The sequence below is a fragment of the Lepidothrix coronata genome, unplaced genomic scaffold, assembly GCF_001604755.1.
Source record: "Lepidothrix coronata isolate B3197 unplaced genomic scaffold, Lepidothrix_coronata-1.0 Scaffold74, whole genome shotgun sequence".
NCBI lineage: Eukaryota > Metazoa > Chordata > Aves > Passeriformes > Pipridae > Lepidothrix > Lepidothrix coronata.
In genome coordinates this window covers 2,688,911-2,706,572 of record NW_016690254.1, presented here as the reverse complement: position 1 = coordinate 2,706,572, position 17,662 = coordinate 2,688,911, and the positions used below count along the sequence as shown (strand labels likewise).

The 17,662-nt window shown below is 39.0% G+C and overlaps 1 protein-coding gene across 6 annotated transcripts in view; it reads left to right on the top strand.

Moving 5' to 3' along the window:
• Positions 1-14,846, top strand: part of LARP4B (La ribonucleoprotein domain family member 4B) — a 58,720-nt gene extending 43,874 nt beyond the window's left edge. For 5 of the 6 annotated variants that reach the window (XM_017819390.1, XM_017819391.1, XM_017819392.1 and 2 more), the window contains 7 exons: positions 4-110; positions 627-881; positions 2,357-2,402; positions 5,336-5,500; positions 9,488-9,612; positions 10,273-10,384; positions 10,940-14,846. In XM_017819390.1, the coding sequence (XP_017674879.1) occupies positions 4-110; positions 627-881; positions 2,357-2,402; positions 5,336-5,500; positions 9,488-9,612; positions 10,273-10,384; positions 10,940-11,221 (1,092 nt within the window). In that variant the 3' untranslated portion in view covers positions 11,222-14,846. The remainder of the gene's footprint in view (positions 1-3; positions 111-626; positions 882-2,356; positions 2,403-5,335; positions 5,501-9,487; positions 9,613-10,272; positions 10,385-10,939) is intronic. The other variant, XM_017819387.1, reaches the window with a different exon arrangement.
• The last annotated feature ends 2,816 nt before the right edge of the window (positions 14,847-17,662 follow it).

Sequence of the window (17,662 nt, the reverse complement as noted above, 5' to 3'; positions counted from 1 at the left end):
TAGGTAACACCATTTCCAAATACTGGATTTATCAATGGGTTCACATCTCCAACCTTCAAGCCTGCTGCTTCTCCATTGACAACACTCAGACAATATCCTCCCAGGAACAGGCAAGTTCAGCTATCTTTTAACAATGTACAGCTGTTGTATTATCTGGCACGTGGGGTTTTCATCTGCTTATATTAGTAACACCAGCTACTTTGAGGTTACTTGTGAAACTGAAACTGGTACAAGGTTAAGTGAGGCAAAAGGGCAGATGGTGCTCCTGTTGTTAATGGGGGTACTGTTTCAAAATGTAAATGGACAGTCTGAAAGCTGAGAACTTGTCTGTTCCGTGATTTGGGGTGATTCAGCTAAAATATTCTGAGAGACGACATGATCAGCAGGATTAGTCATAGTATTTTCCATTTCAAGTAGGTTTTAGGTAAAGGCTTAGTTGAAAATAGACAGTGAAAAGGTTAATTTTGATAATTCACATGACCTGTTAAAATGAATGTTGATCATTCTTATACATGAAATACACAATAAAGGACTGAAGATCTTGCTTCTTCTGAATCCTGTGTACAGGCTTAGGCCTCAGAAGATCTCTCCTAGTATGTATGTTGAAATGACTTTTGAATTTATAGGAATCCTAGCAAGTCTCATATACGACATACAATACCCAGTGCAGAGAGGGGACCTGGGCTTCTAGACAGTCCTACAATATTCAACTTTTCTGCTGATCGTTTAATCAATGGCGTCAGGAGTCCACAGACGCGGCAGCCGGGACAAAGCAGGACACGGATGCAGAGTGCTACTACGAGTTACACCAAGAGGGAAGTAGGAACTGGGCGGATGGAACAGACCAGCGTTGACTCGTCTCCTGGACTGGGGAGAGGAAGGTGAGTGCACTCTGTAGTTGTCCTCTGAACAGCCAAGTATTGCTGCTTTTAAACTACTCCATTCAGTGCAGAGGTTTGGTATTGTGACTGTTTTCAATACTGCTTTAAGATGAGATTGTCTCCTCAAAAATAAAATCTTGGAAAGTACTTCAGAGGAAGTGTTAAATATCGAACAGGTGCAAAGTGGACTTGCATACTTTCCTACCAGATGAAAATCATTAATGGCAACTGATGAACATTGTACAGCCGTAAGATCTGATCCTCCCTCCTTTCTTCATCTGGTATAAGAAAGTTTTTGTATATTATTTGCTTTACTTTAATAAGGAAGTTCTGCCCATTCCATTGTTCAGCAGTGCACCTGAACCTCTACTAGCAGTGCTGATTTTTAACCTTTTCAGTTGAAAGATCAGAATTTTGACCAAATTGGACATAGACAGAACAAAGATGGTGGATTAGTGTGGAACGAATTAAAAGGGCTACATGCAACTAGGGAAACTATTGTTATGTAGTTTTAAAAAGCAAAGAAACAAAGAAGAAAACCAACTATCTGGGGAGCTGAAAATCAGTGGTACCAATAATAATGTGAGAATTTAACAGGGTTATCTTGGAATCTTGTTAAATACAGTAGGGTTCTAATAAGTGCTTTATAAAAGCATTTTGCAGCTTTGATAATGGCTGTGTTTGTCTCTAAGTAAATCATATTTTGAGTGACTTACTGAATTGAAAGATAAGTTGAATGTTTTGCCGATGATCCTATTTTAGACTTGTATCATTGCAAAATTAAGTGGGGATTTTGTGCAAGTACTGTAATACTTTTCTAAATCTAATTTGCCAAATTGTGTTATAACTAATGGATGAAAGTATGATTAAGAACTTAGGAAACAAGATTACTCGAACTATAGACTACAAAAAATTTACAGGAGTAGTCAGTACTTAGATTTATATTCTGACATTTCAGTATTTAATACGTTTAGAATAATAAAAGTCAAACAAAAGAAATTAGAAAATATATTGAAACCAAATTAAAATGCATTGCAAATTTTGAACTCCTGCTTGGAGGGGCTTAACCTGAAACAGGGCTGAGGGAAAAGTGCTGAAAATGTTTTGGAGGAGCTTTACCTGAACTGAAAATAGTTAGCTATATTTGGAAGGTTACATTGGTATTAAAAAAGAAATCCTAAAACTTTTACTTTGGATATTGTAATGTTTTGTCTAACCCTTCTATGAAATCAGCACTGAGATGCTTTTAACACAGGAATTACTTGTAACCAGTGTATTCTTATGCTGACTTGCATAAGATCTGTACCTTTATTTTAATTAGAGGTTGCTAGGAATTTTTCCTTAAAACATTTTTTAATAACCTGTCTAGAATGAAGATGGATAAAATAGCAATTTGAATTAATTTCACTTGGTTTCATTAACTGTCTTAGATTCATTTTTAGGCAAGGTTTTGATTTCTGCTTTCTTTCCCTTAGGAAAAACTCATATGGCTACCGGAAGAAAAGGGAGGACAAGTTTACAGTGAGTGTTTGTGATCTTATTCATCTATAATAAATGTAGGGTAACAAGGCAAAAATATGGATATTAGGTGGAGTAGTGGGTGACAAAGTTAAAATTACTCTGACAGTAGCAAAAAATTTCCATCTTAGTGTTACTTTGTCAACTTGCCAGTGTTCACATTCAGGGCGAGCTAAACAGCTAAGGTGAAGTTCAAAACACTTAATACTTCATTATTATACATTCATGTAGGTGTTAAAGGACATACATCCTGGTGTCATAATGTGTAGCAGAAATGTTAATTATGAAGTGGTTCTGTTTCTTAAATGCATCTTCAAGAGCCACTTGGTAAGGGTATGCTGACACTACTGAACTATTGTGGTTTTGGTGAACTGAAATTCAAGGTTAATACCAAAATAGCCTTGATATACCAATATAGCCTTTGATATTCTACAGCCTTTTCAAAGGCTGTAGAAGAGAATAAACTTTTTTTTTATAGGATTTAAGGTTTGATGTGATAAAACCAATAATTTCTCTGCAATTCGTTTTTGCCACACTTGGCATGTTCATGAAGTTGAACCAGATTATTTCCTTATTCATGTTACAGTTGTAAAATAACATCACTGCATGAGCCATAACACTTCCCTATAGGTCTGGAATCATTGCATTTGTGTGTTTGTGGCTCCTGCTGTTGAGTAGCCTTAGTGAATTTAGATAAAGGAGCATGAAGGTTTAGCACGTGATTCCTTCCCTTTGGTTGCTTTTAGTTCTTGTCAGACCTTCCCAAAGCTAGTGAGATCAGATTACATGTAGGATTCCCTGGACTTCTTTATTTTGCCCTTTCAAAGCCACCTGAATTTTTAGATTGAGGTTTTCCTATTAACTTTTTTCTTTATTTGAAAGAACAAGGAAGTGGTACAGGTTAAGTGTGTGAGTGACTGGAGTGAAAGGATTACTGAGCAGAGTGGCACTTCTGAGTGAGCTGACTGCAAAGATTATTTTAACTCTTGAGTGTAAAAACAGGAAGATGTGACTTCTTTGGAGACCCACGGTTCTCTTCTCTCAGCACTAGGCTGTAATTGCAGCCTGTGCAGCCAGATTCCTTAGTCTCTTCTGGCTCAGGAATCGTCAGTGTCCTGTTTGGTGATGTACCTTGAGCAGAGGTGAGAGCTGCTGCACACACATGACTGTGTACAGTGGGAAGGAGCACACTCTGAAGCAAAAGATTAAAAATTGACCCCTTTAGACTGTGGAAATAATTTAATCCAGCATCCTAGTTCTTGTGTGATGCTTTAGCCATTAGATAGTGTACACGGGACGTCACTAAAACCAGTTTTGAATGGAATAATGACTTCTTTAGAAGATCTTTCTTTAAAAGTAAAAATTTAGAGAGTATGCATGTTTCCATGAGGAAGAGCATGGAACTGTTTGATCAGATTGTTTTTGAGGCTAAAGTCATAAGCCAATTACTCAACTTGTAACAAATTAACATGAGAAATTTTATGCAATTAGTTTAAAATTCATTCAACTCTTCCCTCATCCTGCTAATTTAAGATGCTAATGCCATTTGACTCTTACTATGTTGAGGTTTTTAGGACTCAACTGTGTAACTTAGTGTTTGTAACATGCAAGCACTTTCTATTGCAGAACTGCAGTCCACTTTAAGAAAAGCAAGTGCTATGATTTGAAGAATGATTCTTAAAAAACCCCAAGCTTTTCCTCTTGCAGTTTGAGCTGGATAAGTGTAGTCTCTCTCAGATGACCTGCCAAATGTCACAGACTTCAGTTTTGGAAGTGTGCAGTCTTGGTTGCTGTAGCACTCTTAGACCATGTCCTGGGGGTAATGCTGGGTCAGTAGCAGTCCTGGGAGTTGCAGTTGTTCTTGCCTCTGTATTTGTTATTTCCCCACTTCCCTCTTGACACACACTTCTTTTGACGTAATTTGTAGTTTGTGAAAAGAACTCAAAGGTGGTCTTGTATCTGTTGCTCTTTTTGTCCAGAAGCGTTGTTCTCCCATTCAGACCATCTTGACTATATACTCATATTTTCCTTTTCAAAATAGGAGCTGTTTCAAAGAGTGCTTTGCATTTGGCATTTTGTGGCAGAGATCATCTTAGCACAGGCCTGAGCACAGTCAAGAAACAGTTACTTCTTTGTTTGCATGGTACAGGTGGAGTTAATTGGTAACTTCAGTTACAGCATATTACAAAAGGAATTTTATTTTTTCCGTGTAAATAGAATGTAGCTTTATAAATCCTTACAAGCAGTCCTCTCAAGTGATCTTTAATTGTGGTACTTGTAACTCCTGAACTGCTGTCTCTGTTGCATAATGGTTGCATTTAGCCCACTGATCTTGTGTTTTTTTTTTTTTTTTTTTGCCTGGGGCATTGTTTTTCTTCATAGGCTTAGTGATTTTTTAGTGAATTCTCTGTTTCAAAAATAGTTTTGACACTTATCTTTGCATTTTTACATAGTGACCATATAAGTTCATGGTAATTAGATGAAAATTGCTGTTGTCTGTACTACATGCAAGGCATGCTGTCTTGCTATTTCTTGATAAATCTGAAAATAAGATTCTTGTTGACTCCTGTCTTTTATTTAGAATGTTACCAACTACACATAAATGGGCTTTATATTTTCACTATATCATGACACCTAAACCAGTGTTTTCCTTTCTATGTCAGTGTGTCTGTCCTGAAGGAAGGGTCTGTGAGAAGACTTTTCTTACTATACCAGTATCACTAAAGCTTATGCATATGCCATCCCATTTAAATAATAATTACATATATCAAGGGCAGCAGTGGAAAAGGAAAGTATCTATTCCTTGGTCCTGTGTAGTTTTCTTGGGAGTTCTCTAGGGGTTCCCTGATATAAATCAAGTGCAAAATACAGTTTAGAGTTGCATATCTTTTCTTGTCATCTAGTGCAGTAACCTCTACATGTTATTTCTATTCCAGAGAGGCCAAACACAGTCTCCACCACCTGTAAAACCTCCATCTCCCAGCTTTGAATTGGGTTTATCTAGCTTTCCTCCATTACCCGGGGCTGCTGGCAATTTGAAGACCGAAGACCTATTTGAAAACCGACTGTCCAATGTGGTAATAGGAACATCAAAAGAAAGAGTGAGTAGTAGTGGGTCTTCATTTTTTTGGGAAACCAGCGAATCGCGTTCCTGTTGTTTTCAGATTTGGTGGCTTATGGGTGGAAATAACTTGTGGTTTTACGTGGGTTGTAAGGAATGCTTTTCAGCTGTCAAATGATGTGCTGCTGCCTTCTTCTCTTACATCTTAGAATTTCTTGCGTATTCTCTTTGGTGTGGAGTATGAGCACCAGTATAATAAGTAGATGTTAATAGCAGAGATTAGAAAATATGCTCTTTGCTGTTCTTAACTGCCTCTGGCTTTTTGATAGACTCAGGTGAAAAGTATGTGATACATTTTCCTCCTGTTTGAAAGACTTCTAAGTTGTATATGAAACGCTTTAAAGTGACAGAGACAAACTTTTAAGCACCAAAATAATGAAGCTGCCCACATGATCTCAGTACACACAGCATCATAGCTGGAACAAAAACTGTTACCGAAACCAGCTGGATCCCAGCGTTGTCTTGTCATATTGCTCAGAAAGATAAAAATACACCAGGATAACTTGGCAACCACTGATTTATAGATGTAGTAGAGATGCAGTTGAAAATTAATGTTCAGTAGCTGTTCATAGATTTCATTCTTAGAACTGTCTCTGCCATGCCATCTGTGAGTGACAGTATGTTCTCCTCCAGAAAGACTCATATAGCCCTCTGCACTATGGAACACTCTAGGCTATGGAAGTTTATATTGGCTTTTTTTGCTAGCCCTAATTTAACTTGTGTTTTTCTAGCTGTACCACAACTGAAGAAGTTAACCCCTGGATTAGCAATTCAAATCAACCTGGTGAAACACCAAAATCTCTTATGTGTCGTCTCTAAAACCAGCCTGTTGCAGAAGTGTTTTCTTTGGTGCCCACATGTCAGTGGTGGATACGGGGTATTTTCTGGTCAAGGGAAGGGGAAGCAGCAGGGCAGCCTGCACCCAAAGCAGTGATTGTACATACAACTATCTGCTCTGTGTCCTGCAAGTGGTAAGAGGGGCAGCTATGTTCCAGGGTTGCATTTAGAGGGAACGTGCAGTTCAGAGCCATGGTAAGAACAGTGTTTAACTGTCAGTACTACAGATTATAGGCTCTTTTTGGCCAAGACTTATCCATTTTTAAGGTATCATACCTCTATTAGTTGTGAAGTGTTTTTTGACTATTGTATTTCATGTTATAAATATAGTTCCAGCACTTGCTATTACTCCTGCAGCTGAAACCCCCTTGTTCCCCCATTACAAATCTAATACTTGCTTTGTACTTATTGTAAGGAATTTACACTTCTCCCCTGTAGAGGCAGTCTTCCTATCAGTCAGGCACTGAGGTTTTGTGATAGTGCAATGCACTGACACATTAAAAAGCTTCAGTTTTCAAGTTTATTTTTCCAGTTTACAGGAGTTATTCTGTACCATTGTACGGAGGGAAGGGATTATGCTGCCTTTCCTTGTTGGCATTTAAATAAAGAATAAGGTAACGGCAACTGGCTCCAAAGAGCAATTGTGTTCTTTTACAAAGGTGTTTGAGCTAACATCAGAATCTTGCCAATGTATACAGTCTGCTTTTCACTTTGATCTCAATATTTTTTCATGTCACCTGATGTGGAGTTACAGAGCACTGAAGTAGAGTTACACAGTGCTGCTCTTGTTTTATACATGGGCAAATTCAATGTACAGAAGCTGAGCGGGCTAAAGTCAATAATTTTCAACAGTAGTTATCTAAGCATCATATCTTTATGCTCTCTGCTTTGTGATGCTCTTCTAGGTGTAGCTCTGGGGAACGGCAGGTGGTAATGATCCCACATTTTGTAACTAGGAAATGCAGCATGTGAGATCAAGGGCTGTTTTGACAAGGAACAGCACTTGCATGTCTGCTTGGCTTGAAACTATTCACACTTAACTGTGTACCTGCAAGTTCTGATGCACTTGGGCCAGAATGCTCAGCAGCTTGCAACTTCAAGCCTTTGCATACACTGTTATAGTAAGTAAAACTATAGAAGCTATTCTTTTATTTCTAAACATCCACCTTTTACTGTCTTACTTTTGCTTTGAGTCAGACTAGGCTTAGATGTACTGCAATAATCTATGGTGCCTAATTTTAAAACAGTGACCACAGGAGTCTTAGGTTTTATGCCCTTTAAACGGTGGCTGGGCTGGGGGAAAGGAATGACACTCTTGTTCCTTCTGTGCTTGTGTTTTCCCATTGCTTTCCTTTCAACATACCAGAATCTTTTCAGGTTTTAGAGTCAGACAGGTCACGAGCAGTACAAAGAATGGAGCACCCTTTAAAACAAACAAAATGGTTTTAAATGTGAAAAATATTTTTCAGGATACAGAGGTGTCTTTCTCTTTTCTTATTTTGTGCCAATTTAAATTCATTGTATGCATCTTGAACCTATTTGGCCTTTATCTGGAAGTACAATTTGGCACTACACAAGTATCACTTGGCACTAGCAGAATCTTTTGAGGGCTATGGAAAAAGCCTCTTTTTGCTTGGTACCAAATTGTGCTATAGCATAAGAAAGGGACTTCTAAATGATGGTCAGATCCCCGTTTGCAGAAACTTTTTTTTTTTAAAGTTTGGGGTTATTAGCACCAGCTATTGGGATGATGCAGTTAGAGCTTTGAAGAAGACAGTTCTTAGTGCGTGGCTCTAGGAGACTTTTGTCTTCATAGGTTGCCTGTGGTTACATGAACAGATGCAAAGCCTGCTTTGTCACCAGCAGGTGCAAAATCTCCAGGTTGAAAGAAGTCACTGGTTCCAGTTGCTAGTGTTGTTCCCCAAGGCTCACTATTGGAGCCAGTCCAGTTTAATAACTTTAGTGATGATCTGGACAAGGAGATTGAGGGCACCCTCAATTAGTTCACAGGTGACACCAAGTTGGGCAGGAGAGTTCATCTGCTGGAGGGCAGGAAGGCTCTGCAGAGTTATCTGGACAGGCTGGATCAATGGGCTAGGGGGTATGAGGTTCAATGAGGTGAAGTGCTGGGTCCTCCACTTCTTTCAGTACAAACTCTGCAGTGCTACAGGCTGGGGGAAGAGTGTCTGAAAGTGGCCCTGTGGGACAGGACCTGGGTGTTCTAGTTGACAGCCAGTGGAACGGGAGCCAGTGCATGCCCAGGTGGGCAAGAAGGCCAATGGCATCCTGGCCTGTATCAAGAATAGTGTGGCCAGGGCCAGGGCAGTGATTGTCCCCCTGTACTCAGCACTGGTGAGGCTGCACCTCAAATCCTGTGTTCAGTTTTGGGTCCCTCACTACAAGAAAGACATTGAGGTGCTGGAGCATGTCCAGGGAAGGGCTACAAAGCTCATGAAGGGTCTGGAGAGTAAGTCATGTGAGAAACAGCTGAGGGAGCTGGGGTTGTTTATCCTGGAGAAAAGGAGGCTCAGGGGAGTCCTTACTGCTCTCTACAACTCCCTGACAGGAGGTTGTAGCCAAGTGGGGCTTGGTCTCTTCTCCCAGGAAACCAGGGCCAGGACAAGAGGAAGTGGCCTCAAGCTGCACCAGGAGAAGTTCAGGATGAACATCAGGAAAAATTTCTTCACTGAAAGGGTAATTAAGCACTGGAACAGACTGCCTAGGGAAGTGGAGGTGTTCAGGAAACAACTGAATGTGGCACATAGTGCCATGGTCTTAGTTGACAAGGTGATGATTGATCAAAGGTTGAACTCTGATCTTAGGAGGTCTTCTTCAACCTTAATGATTCTAACTAAGTTTGTCAGCCAGGTATGTCCCAAACGGACCTAAGCTTACAACATTTTTGGAAACAACCACAGTGTGTTATTTATTTGTCTGTTTCTAAATAAATGTAAAGGAAAAAAATAACATACTTGTTATAATACATATATTGGGTCCTTCTGTACCTTCCTATAGTTAATTTATCTTTATAAATCAAATTGTGAGCTGTTTCCTGGTTGTGCTAATTTTCAGGCAAACCGTATTAATTGGATATTATGATTGTCCTTCTGTGCCTTTTTTCCTCCTTCAGAACATTAATGTGGATGCAAGTACAAACACTATTCCGTCAGGAATTCCTCGAGAGCCGTTGTTACCGGTTTCTTCTACATTGCCCAGGACCTTTGAAAGGTCTCCTTCGCCACCCCAGTCTTCTGAGTAAGCACTTAATTACATGGGTATAATTATTCTGCTCTGAATCACATTTGCATTTCCTTTCATCAGGCAGAACAATGTAAATAGCTATTAAAATCTTAATCAGTGAAAGAAGTAATATTTTGTTGTGTATTGTACTTGTAGTAAAGGCAATAAAGTTTAATTTCTGAACAATATCATAACAGTGACTCAGTCATAATACTCATTTAGCAGACCAAAGTTTAGTGTTGTGTTTTGGTTTCTGCAAGTATTTAGAAGTTTAATGAATACCTTACTGTCTTGTATTTAGCTAACTCTGAAGCATGGAGAGTAAACCCATGGTCCTGTGGGCAGTACTGATGTCCATACCGTACAGAAAGTTTTTGTAACACTTTATTTGGAACCTGCAAATCAAATTGAGGTGTTTCAGTATCAGGGGAAAGATTACTGAATAACCAAATGCTATCAGAACATCACAAATTACAGGTAGTGTCAAGTTCCACGGGAATATACTTTTTAAAATTTGATAACATTTTAAAAAGCAATGCTAGTCATCATGTGCTAGGCAAATTATAGCTATAACTACTTATAGTCCTACTCAAACTTTTTAGACCTATTATTACATCATTGATCTATCCTGAATTTTCACTTTTCATGAGCCTTGCTTCCTGCTAATGCTTACAGGGACCCCAAGGTTGTGGATAAACAGCAGAGAGAGACACAGAGTACAGAAAGACTTTCTTCTTCCTCACTCAGTACTGCATGTAAATCGGTACAAGTCAATGGGGCTGCCATAGTAAGTGACCTTACTACTTCACTTTTTCTTAATGATACAGTTTGATGCATTTAATGGAGTATTTATTGCTACCCAGTGTTGCTTAATCATGTGAGTCCAGCAACCCTGAATTTGCCCAGCAGCTTTAAATTTGTGTGTTGATGGCTTCATGATCACTTGCATGATATAATTATACAATTAACAGTGCAAAAGATAGCTCCTTACCCAAGTCCTCTCCTTGGTAGTATACTTGAGGTAGAAGCATTAGTACACATGTTGATATTTAAACAAGAGTATTCATCATCTTTCAGCTGGTTTAGAGTTTGTTTGAATGGGAATTATTTTGCCCTATGCCAGTACTCCATTTTTCTGGAACAGTGTTTTGCATTTTACTTTGTCTTCTGATTGATTGTCTTATACAACTTCTGTAAGCTTCATAATCAAGCCCTCATCTGCATATTTTACTACAGCAGTCTTTGGGGGCAGGGACTTTAGCTTTTTTTGTTCATAAAAGTAAATTAATTTTTTCTCAGGGTGCTTTGTTTGACTCCGTCCTGTTTGCTTCCAATTTCACAGGAACTGCGAAAACCTAGTTATGCGGAAATTTGCCAGAGAACAACTAAGGATCCTCCTACATTGCAACCCCAGAAAGAACAGAAGCCAAACACTGTAGCATGTGGGAAAGAAGAAAGAAAGCCCACAGAAACAATAGAGAAAAACAGAGAACCTCCTCCTGCAAAGTCACATCCTGGACAACCCAAAGACCAGAGGAGACAGTCAGGACGCAGATCGTCCCCTCCAGCCGTTGGCAAACGCTTAAATAAAGAACAGAGTACCCCTCCAAAATCTCCTCAGTGAAACTAACACCTTGGGGGGATTTAAGAAGAGGTCTGCTTCCCACAAATTAAACCCATGTTCCCACTAAGATACCTGAGAATGAGTTGCTGGTTAGGAGCTTGCAGTGATACTGGGCATATAATAATGCCTGCAAGTTATTTTTCTGTGAAGTACTTTTTCCCCTCTTGAACAAACATTCTATTTTTCTGGGTATTTCTGGATAGTTGTTCTAAACCTTACATTTAGATTGGTGCTTAATTGGAGGTGAAGCTTAGTGTGATTCTTTTTTTTTTTCCAAGGTGTAAAATATTTGTCTTTAAAAAAAAAATCAACTTTTTATTAAGCCTCTCTGTGGCTGTGTGAGTGCAAGCTCTGTATAGTGAGTTTTTTCTAAACTGTTAAGCAGAAATGTGCTGCTGCAATATTTTTAATAAACAGGTCTGCAAGTACATATCTAAAGTGTCCAAAAGACTGATAACGGCAGCTAGTGTGTAGAGTGCAAGGAGGTAGAACATATTTTACAAATTAGTATGTGACCTTGAAGATTTTTTTTTTTATTGGGCTGCTGTACTAAGTGTCAGCAAATGAACTTGCACTTTTAGGTTAAATGAGTAGCTGTTTCTAGTATTTTTTAAAAAAATAATCTTTTTTTGATGTTTTGCACACACAAAATTAATTCTACGGGGCACCATAGCAGTCTTTCTAAAATATTTCCTTTTTTTGACTTACTGCAAGCAAGTAACCATCTTCTCACTCCAGAATAAAACTGATGTTATAATTTGCAAATACAAAGCACATTGTGAATAGAAAGAATCAAGTCTGTGAGCTTCTATGATGGTGAAGCCTGTTAGTGAGTGGATGTTATCAGGAGAAAGCAGTGTAGCCTTCTTGTGATAACTTTAGCTTCCCTGTGCTTGTAAGGGAGTTAACTGAGTCAGCGCTGTATATTCTGGTTACCCCTGTGCTCTGTGTAGACTTTTTTTTAAGCTCTGCCCCAAGTGCTCTTTGAAAGAGTTCATATCTTAGTCAGCCTTGTGTTGACATCTTCCTGTAACTACGAGCATTGGCATATGGATTTAAATTTTTCAAGACGTGAGATAGTGGTGTTTGTTTTGTGTGGTGGAGGAAGAGATCCCTGATATTTACCTCTGGGATGAGGTTTCTCACACTTATTTACTTTAGAAGTGATGCGCTTTCTGAAGGACAAGGATGCACTAAATTAGCAAGTTTCTAATAAAGTTGAATATAAATTATTTTTGTTTTAAGATGCCTAAAGTTTTTCTTTAAATGTTTAAACTGCAGGAAGTTCAGACAAAACTCATTCCTGCTGACTATGACAGTACAGTTTATTCCACAAAAATGTTTATTTAAACAACTGATTTTTTTAAAGAATTATTTCCATCCAATATTTAAAGACTTGAATTTTATTTAAACTTGAAAATGACTTTGCCTTAACTTTTGTACAAGACAGCTTAGAGTTAATGAGGTCTGACCCCATGGAGGGTTAGCATGAATGGAATACAGAATTACTCAGTTACAGTATGTATCTATTGTCACTGGTCTTACTGGGTAAACATACTGTAGTACAGGAACTAGCAGCAGTTTTTGTAATATACCTTAAAGATCTTAAACAGTTGATCTTTTTCAGATTGTTGAAAAACCTGTAAATGCAAATAGTCAATACTGTATTAAATATGTGCACTTGGAAGTGTGTGCTTTGCTTGTACAGTTGTAAATAATCAGAACATATAAAAAGGTACCCTAAAGAAAAAAATCTGATAAAAATTATTGATATTATAAATGTTGCTGTTGAGCTGGATGTAGATAAACTAAATGTTGTGGTTTGAATATTACTTTAATTCGTTGTTTTTTCTTTTTCTTATTTTATTCTGGTGTGTTGAACTGACTCTGCCTCTTCACTGCAAAAGGGAAATGGAACGAAAGTCTTATTTGAAAGCCCTCAAATGTTTTCCCAAAGTCCCTCTAAAAACAAGCGATTTAACCAATTCAAAAGTGTTCTGTAATGTAAATAATGAATTTCAGCAGTCAAACTGTAATTTTAAAGTCATTACAAAAAATCAAGTCTAATTGGGGAAAAAACTTGACTGCTGCAAAAATATACACTGAAGCTTAGTTGTGTGCTTTCAAGAGTATCAGTGCATGATTCACAGAACTGTAAAGTAACTATAGAAGTTGACTCCTGATAAATCTCCTATTACAAGCATCGATTGGTAACTAGTTGACATTTTAAAATCCAGCCTGTTGTATGCTGCAGAATTGGTCAAAACAGGGCATGCCGGAGTCTGTTGATTTTTTTTGTTTGTTTGTTTGTTTGTTTAAAAAGCGCACTTTGTGAATGCTGTGGGAGGAGATAAGACCCTGACAACATCACCAAAACCGCTCAACTAGTTCTGTCATTGGATTTATTTTTTTTAATACTCCTCTCCTTTCCCCAGCGGCAGTGAACACGGTAGCTAGATTTGTGTATGGTTTAGGCCAGCTGTATGATTCATTTTGTTTGTCTGCTGCAAGTGAAAGGCTTTCCAGCTGCAAACAATCGCGAGTGGTTCCTTACAGCGACTGTGTACGGCTCGTCATGATGCTCAGCTGGTACCCGAGGTGATATATTGAGACCAGCGGGGTGTGTTGTGCTGTTCTAATGTATTCTGCTGCCATTTGTGCTAGGTCAATACACTGTAATTACTGCTTACCCAGCAACAGTCTGTTGCACCAAAAGTTTAAACCTTCCTCTGACGTGGTTTTTATAGCTTTTTTAAAAAAAAACGAGGTGACACACCAAATCGCTGTGTAACATACCATACAACTTCTCCTTACTGCATTTTACTTTGAGATTTTCTTTTTTTTTTTTTTCCCCCACTCAGTGACAAAATGGAGTTTTCGGAGTAGAGTTGTGAAGTTGCATGCAGACTGTTGCTACGATACAGAGAGAGATTAAAATGTGGCTTTTAAAATGAAAAACCTCCCAAAAGCAGTAGCTGAGTTAAAGGTTCAGGGATGCAGTAATTAAAATTGGCATTTTACCTTGTAGGACTGTGTAGTGATGCTTTTTCATTTTGAAAATGAGTCAAAATGGGATCTGAGACTCTCATTCCAGGAATTTAAAAAAAATGAAGATTGCTTTCAAAACCAAAGGTTGTTTCAGATCAGTCCCTCACCATGACACTGTCACTCACAGCTTGGAAATCTGTGAACAGTGGCAATTTTTTTTACCTTGCTGCATTACCCTTCAAAGCCCTGAGCAGTTGGCATGGAAAAGGCCCTTGTTGGAACATGGTGCAGTGTATCACAAGCAACAGCTGACTGTAATGGTGCACACCTATCTCTGTATCTCCTTCAGTAGCTACAGGTAGGGACTTTTGTGCTTTGTAACCAATTACACTAATAGCAGCAGACAATCTGAGATTCCTAAGGAGACCTAACAGCTGCCAATTCATGAAACAGAAGTGTAATATGGGAGCCTTTTTGAGGGTTTTTGTTTTTGTTCTTCTTCCATTAAGACTGGAATCAAGCTTACATGTAAACTATCAGTAATTTAAGTTTCCTTTTGTGTCATAAAATGTAAAACTGTCTAATTTGAAAAAAAAATATGTAGGTTATGAAAAATAAAGATTTAGGCACTGTTGAATTCCTGATTTTTTTAATTAAACCTTTCTTCAGCAGTATTTTTCATTACCTTTTGTCTTTCGCTCCCATTTTTGGAAATTGTATATTTCTAATTTTGGGAAAAAATGTTTGCTTGCTCTCCTGCTCAACACAGCTGTTGTAACCATCACCTAAGGCTATGTAGCAGCAGCAGAAACCCCTATAACATCTCTGAAAGCAGCAATATCTATCTGTATTAGAGAGCTATGACTGGTTAATGTTTTTAAAGCAAACAAAGGATCTCTTCATTAGTGGTTTCATCAAATTATTAGATAAGGTGTTGGCTTGGTCTTAAATATGTATTTTAACATTTGGGTTGGTGCTTTGGTTTCATGGCTCTCAAATATGGAGATGTCGTGGACTTATTTTTGACTTTAGATGACTTCAGAGATTATTCTGGTCTTGCCTCTAGGAAAGAAAAGCTTCTGGGATATCCTCTCTCTACATAAAAAAATATTTTGGAAGTGCACCTTTTTTTTTTCTTTTAAGGTTTGTCTCTCGTTCAGCTGTATCTGAACAAGTTTAGCAATGGATGTAAGCGTGGAAGTATTAACAGTTACTGTGTTCTGTAAGCATCTTGGGAATTATTGCAGTATTATTGCTCAGGCTGGTTGTTCTGTAAGTTCCTGGACAGGTTAAGCTGCTTGCTGATTTACTTCCCCACTGCTATCAGCAGAGTAAGGCAACAGGAATACCAGCATACACTGGGCACTGTGAGCTTCTCCATGTTAGGAAAGTCAGTTAAACTTTGGGATTTGGTGATGACCTGGACTGCAAGTAGTTGAAGGCAACCAGTTTCCACTTCAGCACGGAGTATCCTGTTCTGCCCCTGGGACAAAGTTTTCTACCACTGTGTAAAAATGCATGGAAATTTGTCAGCAATGTTGCCATAAACCTAGTGTGGCTCTTGGGAAGCACCCCAGCTTTGACAGAAATTGGGGTTTATTTGTTCACACAGCAAACTGGGCAGTGTCCCCTTAGTGACAGTTTTCACCAGAACAAGGTGATGTTCGGTGATGGTTGCACCAGCATTCATGTTGAACACATGATTTCACTTCCTCTTGGGCATGATGAGAAAGAGTGAGTATAAAAGATTACATGCAATTGAGCATCCAGAGATTACTTATTGTCACAGAAACTGTGATTCATTGCACTTTGATCCCAAGGCTTCTTTAGAAAAAAGATTTTATGAAGTTTTAAGTTTTCTAATACGCTTTTACTTCACAGACCTTTCAGTTAAAACCTCCTGGTATAGCTGGGCTTTTATGGGTGCAACTTAAATCAGGAAGTGATTGAATTTCAAATTTTGCTGGTTTATAGATGAAAGTAATGTTACACACTTCATCTCTGCTTCTGAGAGAATAAGCTGTGTAACAGCCTAGTGCCATCCAGTTACTGCAGCATCCACTCTCAGCATGCATATAGATCCTGCTTATATTTCAATGCCCAATGTAAGCTGATCAGGTGGAAATTTAACTCCTGTTGGAGTGGCACATGAAATACTGAGCTGTTATGCCAAATAAGCACAGAAATCCTGTAGAGAGGCTGGCCAGCCTCAGCTGTGTCACGTCCATCCTGCCTGTCTGCTCCCTCACATCAGCACATTGGCTGGTCTAAAAAGTAACTGAAAAAGGATTTCTTGGAATAGGTCCCAAGCTGTTGTCGTACCATCAGCAGAATGGAGGAATGGACTGGAATGCACAACTGATGTCCACAGGAGACTGGCACTGGTCCTGGCAGGAGCAGTGTTACAATCAGCTGAAGTAAACTCAGCGTTGGTACAATTGGCTTACAACAAATGGAAGGTAAAAATCTTGGCTTAAGTGCAGCCTTACTCACTCTGCTGAACGTGGCTCAACTCATCAAGCTTCGTCATTTTTGAGCCTTATTTGCACAGTGGGGAGGAGAAAGAGTCCAATTTCTGCTTTAGCCTACTTGGTTATTATGTACAAGCTGTAAATGTGCTAAATCTTAAATCTGTCTCATGGTCATAGACTATGAGGAGTCTGTGCATTGTCCCCTCACAACTCTTTTGGACACAGTTCACTGTTTTGCAAAAGGGATGTGTGCTGGGGGGAGGGAGTCAAAGATAAAATCACTCCCTAATCTCTCTTAAATTCTCATCAGTTTTGAAAGAGTAAATTCCTTTGTGTGCTTGTGTTACGCACGTAAGGTGCAGAAACCATCCTGCAGTCTGATGGCTTCACATCCCATTTGCTGTAGGCAGACGGTGTCTGCAGAGCAGTAAATCTACCGTGGCTAAGGATGCTCTGAGGAAGGAGGGATAAATGGAAGAATTTAGAGTTGTAAAACACACCAAAGCTAGATGGATCTAAGAAATCTACATGGATGGAATCAATGGTACATAATGAAATGTGTCTAATGTCTTCCAAAACAAAGTCATATGTATGCCCTCCATACAGCTTGGGATGTCAGCCCAGGTAGAACAAGTGAGTGAAATTCAGGAGGTCCAGCCTGTTGTTTCCAAGGCTGAGGGTGTTTTCCAGGAACCTACAACTCATAGGCTGGAGCATGCATGAGAAACCTTTCTCATTTTGCTCATTTTCTCCAACGTCAATGTACTTAGCTCAGGTTTAGGATGTCAGCAGAGCTGGCTCTGCACAGCAGAGGCTTGAAGCCCCCACAAGCCAGCCCTGCGTGGGGGGAAGAGAGGGGAGCTGAGTGCCTCTCCAGCAGGAGGGTAACAGGATGCACTGTGGTGGGAACAAAGGTTTGGAGGTGGGCAATTAAATAGGCTCTGTGGGGGAGAAGGCCTGTTTCCTAAATGGAATTTCTTGA